At 50.5% G+C, this 9,100-nt stretch overlaps 1 protein-coding gene across 1 annotated transcript; it reads left to right on the top strand.

The window, feature by feature from the left end:
• GHRL (ghrelin and obestatin prepropeptide) lies at nt 1–4,579 on the top strand. Its single transcript, XM_050781518.1, has 4 exons — nt 1–274; nt 483–599; nt 3,532–3,640; nt 4,428–4,579. Exons 1-4 carry the CDS (start codon nt 95–97, stop codon nt 4,445–4,447), a joined length of 426 nt encoding a protein of 141 aa, XP_050637475.1. The 5' UTR covers nt 1–94; the 3' UTR covers nt 4,448–4,579.
• Nucleotides 4,580–9,100: the final 4,521 nt, after the last annotated feature.

Below are 9,100 nucleotides of genomic sequence, written 5' to 3'. Positions count from 1 at the left end.
GTGGAGGGGGGTCCTGTCTACACAGCAGTCAGGACCCCAGATAGTAAAGCCCCCTCACGCCATTTGCTGGGCTCCTGAGCTAGCTCAGAGGCACATGAGAAGGAGAGGCAGCTGCCTGGAGACCCTCTCTCCCCCAGGTCCACCGGTCTGCAACCCAGCTGAGGCCATGCCCTCCCCAGGGAACGTCTGTAGCCTCCTGCTCCTCGGCATGCTCTGGCTGGACTTGGCCATGGCAGGCTCCAGCTTCCTGAGCCCTGAACACCAGAGAGCCCAGGTGAGAGCTTCCCACAAAGCCCCACATGCTGACTAGGGTATCTTGTTCCAGCCCTGCCACTTGGCAACCAGCTCTGTGACCTGGAGCAGCAGTGCAATCTCTGGGCTTCAGCCTTCTCCCAGAGCACAAAGGACTCTGGGTCTGACCTCACTCTTTCTGGAAGCACATGGGGGCTTGGGGTCCTAAAGAGACTATTTCCCCCTTCCAGCAGAGAAAGGAGTCCAAGAAGCCACCAGCCAAGCTGCAGCCCCGAGCTCTAGGAGGCTGGCTCCGCCCAGAAGATGGAGATCAGGCAGAAGGGGCGGAGGATGAACTGGAAATCCAGGTCGGTACCTCTGCAGTTGTATGTTTCTGTGGCGGCGAGGGTGGGGTCGGGAGAGGGAGGGCAGGGACAGGCGGCAGTGAACAGGGTCCCAACTACAAGCTCCCCAGAACTATAAAACCAGTACCACAGGAGCTGAGCTCTGCCCTGGGCTCTATGAGGTCTTTGCCCATTAAGAGAAAAACATCTGGGAGAAGTAACTTTGCTACAACAGAATAGGGATGGAGGGAGCCTGGGCAGAGGAGAGAGGGTGCCAGAGCCTCCAGATGACTCAAAGGGGACAGAAAATACAGAGGCAGAGACACCCAGAAATAAACGGCAGGCCCAGACTGAAGATGTTTCTCTGCAGAAAACCGTGTTTTACTCAGGGGCTTCTAGGGCCTGAACTGGGGGATGGAGTGCTTCGAAATAGGTCCCCGGATGGGAGAGCCGGCGCCAGCCCAGGCTCCAGCACTCACTCACCTCACCTGGAGGCAAGGAAGGGGCAGGTCTGGACGATTTGCTCTGACAAATCGTGTGGGGGGCAAGGAGAAAGTTAAGACAACCCAGAGATAGAGAGGAGGAGGGAGTAAAGGATTTTACTGGGTTGTCTATATAACCTTCCTGTGGCTGAGGTTCAGGGAATGGTTTCTTCTAAGCATTTGGTTGGTGATACCATTTCGCGGCTAAGGCAGGATTCCCCCAAGGTAGCACTTAATAATGGCAGTTATTAAACACTGTGCCCGAGGATACCAGCTTCACCTCTAACCGCCCCACCTCCTCCCTACGACAACCTGTGAGGTAAGCAGGGCTGGCATTATTCCCACTTTAGAGCAGAGGAACGGTTCAGAGGGGAACTCACTTGCCCAACGTACCACAGCGGAGTGTGGCGAAGACGCAACGCAAGGTCAGGGCTGATTCCAGTCCCCAAGCCCTCTTCCTCCTCATTGGTCTGATGAACAGACACAGCGCACAGTGGTCCAGGGGAGGCCTCTTCCTTCCAGAGAAGGAGTGAAATGTGCCCGCCTTGGCCTCTGCCTGCCTGTTCACCATACTCTTCTCCAGTCGAGGAATAAAGCCGTCGGAAGCTCCCCCAGCCCCTGCTCGCTCTCATCCTCACCAGTGCCTAGTAGTGTTCAGACCTTTCCTCTACACGATGGGATCCACTAGATTCCCATTTGAAAGAGCTGCATATCCTTACGCCAAAACCAGGATATTTTGCTGGTGAGATGGGCAGCTCCACACGTGGTCATCCCAGCCAGAGGAGCTGCACATTAGCCCAGATGAGAAAGAGGTCTTGGTGGCTGATGATGCAAGGTGGGGCTGGTACAGCGGGAACTTTGCAGTTTCTGTGAAAGCCAGACTCAGAGCATGTGACCCACGCTGCCTTGGCTGGAACCAGAAGTCGAACGCCTGGCGGGTGTTGGGAGAAGAGGAGCAGCTGCAGAGCCCAGGAGCGCCCCACTACCAAACCCCTCACAACCTAGTGTCCCACCCACCTCTCTCATCTCAGGCCCCTCTACCTCTCCGCAAACGTTTCCCTCCCAAAATCAAGTTTCAGAGTAGAAGACTTTGGAGACCAAGTCCCACTCCCATTGAACAGATGGGCCACTGAGGCCAAGAGGGAAGCTGGCCCCCACCACCAGCCAGCACCATGACACCTCTCACTTGCCTGCACCACAGCGCCAGGTGTTAGGCCAGCCCAGCAGTCTCCCAGACCGCTGCTCCTGTTCACTAAGATGTCTGCCAGGTGATGGGCCACCCTGCATTTGCCTCAGCAGTGGAAGAAAAAAGAGTTTTTACCGGAGGGAATGGAAGGCCCCAACTTTCCTTACCAAAAAAAAAAAAATCAATCATGTCATTCCCCACTGGGTCCATCTTCACGGTGGAGTTAAGGGGAGGGAGATTTCGGAAAGGGAACACATAGCTATTGGTTGGTTAATAGCTTCTCTGCGCCTGTGTCCTCACCTGTAAAACGGGTACAGTGGTAGCGCCTACCCCACAGGGAGGCCCTGAGGATGCCTGGCCTGACGCAGAGGAAGGGAATGGGACTAAAGCAGTTTTCAATTTCAGTGGGTTTAAAAGTCCTGCATCCTAGTCCTTGGCCTCCAACTCCCTGGGCTTCTACTGTGAGGACCAAATGACCCAGCACTAAGATCCTTCCCTGACTCAGACAAGACAGCGCCCAACATGGCCAGGCACTGAGGCAGCCACTGGCAAACAGAAGCAATCTCTGCTCCCAAGGAAAGTCTGCCATGTGGCTGCAGCAGAGCTCCTTCCCACTTAAAGCTTTGAGCTCCAGAAAATCATCTCAGGAACGCCTGGAAAACGGGAGAGATGGGGAGCTCTCCCTGTAGAGGGGAAGAAATGGAGGCACAGAAAGGAGGACTTGGTTCAGAGCCTCCTTCTAGGAAAACATTAGCTTCCTTTTGATTTTCCAGGCATCAAAGAAAGGGTTATGCATATGAGAGGAAAAAATACCTAGGGAAGGAGAAAAAGGAAAAGAAACAGACAAGAGGGAAAGGAGACAGAGCTGGGGGCAGGGAAGGAATAGAAGGCCAGCAGGCCAGTGCTGAGAATGCCGGGCAGACCCCCTGCCAGGGCCCGAAATGCTGCCATTGGTGACTCAACCGTTTGTCTTCAAAACTGCAAAGGAGAAAAAAATCTCATACCAGGGAACACCACAGCTTTTATCAGCAATCCCCCTAGAGGCAAAGGCTGGGAGGCATGAGACCGCAAGGTAAGTGTCTGACAGATGGTGAATGGGAAGGTGAGCTGTGGCCCTGAGAAAGGAAGAGAATCTGGCTGAGGTGTCACTCGGCAGTCCCTGCTGGGGCCCAAAGGCCATTCTCCCTCTCCACTCCTGAGGAGAGAGCAGAGAGCCCAGAGCCCCCTTTGGGATGGGGATGGGCATGACCTCTGACATCTCCTGGGTCCTTCCTGCCCTGCCTCCTAGTTCAACGCCCCCTTTGATGTTGGAATCAAGCTGTCAGGGGTTCAGTACCAGCAGCACAGCCAGGCCCTGGGGAAGTTTCTTCAGGACATCCTCTGGGAAGAGGCCAAAGGTGAGTCCTGCCTGGACCAGGTCTGCTTGGTTTCCTTGCAGCCCCACGTGGGAGTTCACTCTGGGTGATGAGAGTTTTCCCCAACCTCTGCCTCTCCAAAAGAACTTCTAATTTCCCTTTCCCAACGATCTGCCGGAGAGTGGTTGGCTAGTATTTGTGAGTGGCTCAGAAGGGAGTTCATCATAGTCTTTGTGTTCAAAGAATGTTCTAAGAACTAGTACATTAGCTAGCTTTGGGGCCTCAGCTGAACCTCAGCATCCTTAACTGTAAAAGGGAGCTATTTTACCTATTGCGGGAGTCTACAATTATTTGGTGTTACACCATCTTCACTGCGTAATTTTACTCCACAAACAAAAAGGAATTGGTGCCAAAGTAGCACTCAGAACAGGTTCTGCAGGCTGTTAAGCAGTGCCTTCAAATATTAGAGCTTCCTGAGTTAAGCAAAGGGTTTGCTTTGAATCCCCTCTTCTTGTAAAAGAAAAAAAGAAACCGCCCGACTGATTGAGGTGGCAGAAAACACCTGCACATCTGCAAAGCACTGTCGTCACCAAGGCAATGACCCTTCACCCCTGGGGAACAGCAGGGGTAGCATTCACCCCGCTGTGCAAACGAGGAAACCAAGACTCAGCTTTGAGGTGACTCACCCAGGGCACAACAGTCTGACTCCAAGGCCAGTGCTTCCCCGCAACCCCCACCATTACATCCCACCTGCAATGTCACCACCGTAGAAGAAAAGCACTAGCAGGACAGTACGCCCAGCATTCTGACTCAACCTCTTGCTTTCCAGAGGCCCCAGCTGACAAGTGATTGCCCACAAGCCTCACTCACCTCTCTCTTCCTCCCAAGCTTAGAAGCGCTCATCTGGCCTTTCACTTGCTTCTGCCGCAACTCCCACGACTGTTGTACAAGCTCATGAGGTGAATAAATGTTCAAACTGTAGGCTGATGTTCCAAATGGGAATTTTTTTCAAAGAGGAAAAGTTAACATTTCACTTTAAAAAAATCAAAATAATAAAAACGAAAATATTTCTTGGTCTATGGTCTGTGGGAAGGGAATAAAAGGACAAGTAGTAAGGCCAGTGTGCATGCTTAGAAAACCTAACCACACCAGCTCACTCAAGCAGAGAAGCTACTGTATGTGCATGCATTGCGCAGAATTAAGACCGGGTTTCTTAGAGGAGGAGAGAAAGGGGGAGAGCAGGAGGGAAAGGGGAAGAAGAGGAGGGAGGGAGAAAACGAGGAGGGAGAGGGAGAGAGAGAAAGAGAGATAAAGTGGGACTAAGAGAAAGGGAAGAGAGGAAGAACAAAGACAGTTCCTTTACACATCAGGGCTTCCTGAGTGCAAGGCTGCACTAACAGCTTATTAACAACCAGCCAGGGCTGTGTGGACAAAGAAACTTCAGGATGACATTATTGGAGCCAACATCCATTCAAGATCGGAGAGGAAGACAGGAATGCCCAAGAATGAATTTGAAGTTAGACGTTAAGTGAGGTGCCCAGCGGCCCTTGGGCACTGCTAGACAGCGCTGAAAGAGCTGCGTTCTCCTTCCTCCCTTCTCCACTACTGAGAAGGCCTGACAAAGCAGATGCCTCATGTGGGCAAGGCTGGCTGTCACCATGGTTCCCTTACTGATACCTGGTGGGATCCCCAAACATTCCCTCAACTCCAGCTTACAGCAGACATGAGCCTTGACTCTTATGTTCCACAACTTAATTCCAGTTACGACACTGGTCTTCCCGGGGAAAGGCCACTCGGTCATGCCCACCTTAGCCTAAACGTGTGGACTGACTTGAGTGTGGACAACAGATGGGACACATTGCTAAAGGGAGAGAAAGGCAAAGAACAAGGCGGCCCCAAAGAGCAGCACCGCCCACTTGCCAACTCAGCCATCTGAGCACTTGTGAGAAGCATGCAGGAAGCTGTCTGCAGAGACAGTTGGGGTAATGCCCGCACTCTGGAAAATCCGCACCACAGAGGATGCTAGGAGCCGAGCGTCTCCTCAAGTAAAACTCTGGCCGCCCTACACTCAGGCACTAACCACTGGTCAGGTGCGGCAGACAGACAGATGGCCGCCCCACACTCAGGCACTAACCACTGGTCAGGTGCGGCAGACAGACAGATGGCCGCCCCACACTCAGGCACTAACCACTGGTCAGGTGCGGCAGACAGACAGAAACCCAACGGCTCTCCCTCACATAGGAGCTGTGGTCGGTGAACACCACCGTCATCCGGGAACTTCTCAGAAATGCAGAATCTTCCACAGTACCCCAGCCCTAATCTCTCAGGATCTGCATTTTAACAAGATCCCCAGGCTACTTAGTAAATGGCTGATGGGAAATGGCTTCTTTCTTACAATTGCATGTGAATCTACAAATATCTGTAAACAAAAGTTCAATTTTAAAATATGATTTCTTGATTGATAAATTGAAATTCACTTACATTGGTTAGGCCATGGGTATAAAGATGTGGGGATTAAAAAAAAAAAAAAAAAAAGCCCCTTCTCAGGTGTCACAGCACACTGCAGGCCCCCCGCTAACCCCCCCCCACCCCGACAGCCATGCCCCTACCTCCCCAGGCACCTGGCACCAAGTGGGTACAGAGATCAACACACTTGTCCTGGAACTTAACCATCTCAGCTCTGTCACTTAGTTGGGATACAACCCTGATTATCACTAACTGCCCACAGCCCTCTTATCAATAGCTAGAGAAGAGGAGCGAAGGCCCAAAATGGCCAAAGTGGTCAGGAGCTGGTTTCTTTTTGAGAAAGCACCCACTGATTGGGCTTGGGAGAGGATGGGTACCAGGCTCTGAACAAATGCTGGTCACCTGATGCTTCCCCCACCAAAGACAAGAACTTACTTCTCTCTCAAAGGAATCACAAGCTAAATTATTACCAGCTTGCCTGGGTCAAATAGAAACAGATATTGCACCCCACTGTGGACTGGGCACTCTCACCTGTGCCAGGCAACAAGGTGTAGTGCAAAGATCTGGGCTTTCGTTTTGGACCTGAATTTGGATACCAGCTGTATGATCCAGGCCAAGACTGAATTTCTCAGGCTCCTCACATGTAAAATGCCTACCTTGCTGGGTTACTGCCAAGACTGAACATGAGATCTCACATGAGCCATAGCTGCTAGGCACAGGGCCCGGCATGTAGCTAAGCATTCAATTACTACAGCAGCTGGCACTTACTGCCACACCCCTGATGTGCACCAGGCACCATGTTAAATACTCATGCAGATTAATGTGATTTCACTTCATTTTCACAGCAAGCCTACTTATGAGGGAGAAAACTAAAGCTCAGAGAAATTAAGTTAACTTTCCCAAAGTCACACAGCAAGTACGTGGCTGACTCACGGACATCATCAGAAGGCTCAGGTGCTGCTTTTTCATCTGGCTCCACAGCCTCTCAGCCAGTGCGGCTTCCCTCGCTCTACTGCCTAGGATGAGAGAGGTTTCCATTTTCATTCATTTTCCTTCAGAATACACTGGGTGAACGTGGTAGTGGGGTAGAATAGTGAGGACAATTTCAAGTCAACAATGGGCGGAAATATAATTTATCAAAGGAAATGGTTAGAGGACGCCTTTGAGAAAATGTATTATTTCAAACATGTTCCTGTATCAGCTTTCTTAAACCTACTCCTTCATGCATCGTTTAATGATACCACTGTAACTTGATCGTCTCTAAAGTGGGGTGTAGGTACCCCCAGGGTGAGTGAGCTATTTGCTGGAGAAAAAAAATTCTCCTCGTGAAAAAACTTTTACCTTGTGTATAATTAGCATAACAGCACATGTATTTAAGTTCTTATACACTTATAGGTGTGTGTTCAGAAATTCTCCTAAGAGAGTGCACAGAGAAGAGTTGAGACCCCTCCACTAAGCTACCCACCTTCATCTGAATCCACTTTCAAATGTCACTGGCATTTGGGAGGTCGAGGCGGGTGGGTCACCTGAGATCAGGAGTGCAAGGCCAAACTGGTCAACACAGCAAAACCTCATCGCTACTTAAAATTAAAAAAAAAAAAAAAATTAGCCAGACATGCTGGTGGGCGCCTGTAATCCCAGCTACTCAGGAAGCTGAGGCAGGAGAGTCACTTGAACCTGGGAGACGGAGGTTGCAGTGAGCCAAGATCAGGCCACTGCATTCCAGCCTGGGCGACAGAGTGACACTCAGTCTCAAAAAAACAACCAAAACCAAAAAAAGATGTCACTGGCAAATGAGCACTTTTTAATACAGTGATCCTGAGAGGGACTAGCTGGCCACTAATCACCATCTTTGACAGAGTTTGCTTCTTCAATCACTGTACATTCCGGTGGCCATTTGCCCTTACTTTACAAAAATGAATGAAGCAAAATGAAGGTGCTGACAGCAAATGATGAGTATCAGTCCCAAGTTTCCTACAGAAAGATGGAAGCACCAGAAAAGTCAAGGACAGACAGTCACAAGGACCGTCACTGAGTGGACAAAGCCAACTGCACATTCGACTGTGAAGGAACTGAGACAAAGTTCAGGGCGATGCCAAAGATACATCATCAATGATTGTATCTAAAAGACAAGGCAGCAACAGAGACTTCAAAGGTGTTCAGTATTCTTGCGAAAGAGCCTTCCTTTTTATGTGTAAGTTTACTTTTTGGCCAGTGCACTTGTATTCAAGAATACCTTAGTACAAAATAGGAGGGCTGAGTGCAAGTAATGAAACAGAATTTCCTCCACAGTTTACCCAGAGGCATCAGGAATTCAGTCCAACGCCCATCATCCAACTGATTCATCAACACCCCCAGGGACTAGATTTTTCTTCCTCCTACAGCCTTGCGCTGGAAACAAAAAAAAAGAAAAGAAAAGAAAGTATCTACATAGGTTAGAAAGAGGCAGTGCATCTGAGTTCCCAGGCAGTAAAATTACTTAACACTCTAAGGCTGTAGAACTTTAAGAATTTGTCCAGACGCGGTGGCTCACGCCTGTAATCCCAGCACTTTGGGAGGCCGAGGTGGGTGGACCACGAGGTCAGAAGATCGAGACCATCCTGGCTAACACGGTGAAACCCCGTCTCTACTAAAAATACAAAAAAAAAAAAAAAAAAAAATTAGCTGGGCGTGGTGGCGGGCGCCTGTAGTAGTCCCAGCTACTCGGGAGGCTGAGGCAGGAGAACAGGAGAACGGCGTGAACCCAGGAGGCGGAGCTTGCAGTGAGCTGAGATCACGCCACTGCACTCCAGCCTGGGTGACAGAGCGAGACTCCATCTCAACAAAAAAAAAAGAATTATTTTTTGGGGGAAGACGGGGGGAGGGGAGAGACAGAGTCTCGCTCTGTCACCCAGGCTGGAGTGCAATGGCGCGATCTTGGCTCACTGCAACCTCCGCCTCCTGGGTTCAAGTGATTCTCCTGCTTAAGCCTCCCAAATAGCTGGGACTACAGGTGCGTGCCACCCCACTCAGCTATATTTTTGTATTTTTAGTAGA

This window comes from Macaca thibetana, chromosome 2, assembly GCF_024542745.1.
Source record: "Macaca thibetana thibetana isolate TM-01 chromosome 2, ASM2454274v1, whole genome shotgun sequence".
Lineage (NCBI taxonomy): Eukaryota > Metazoa > Chordata > Mammalia > Primates > Cercopithecidae > Macaca > Macaca thibetana.
This window is presented reverse-complemented; position numbering and strand designations above follow the sequence as displayed.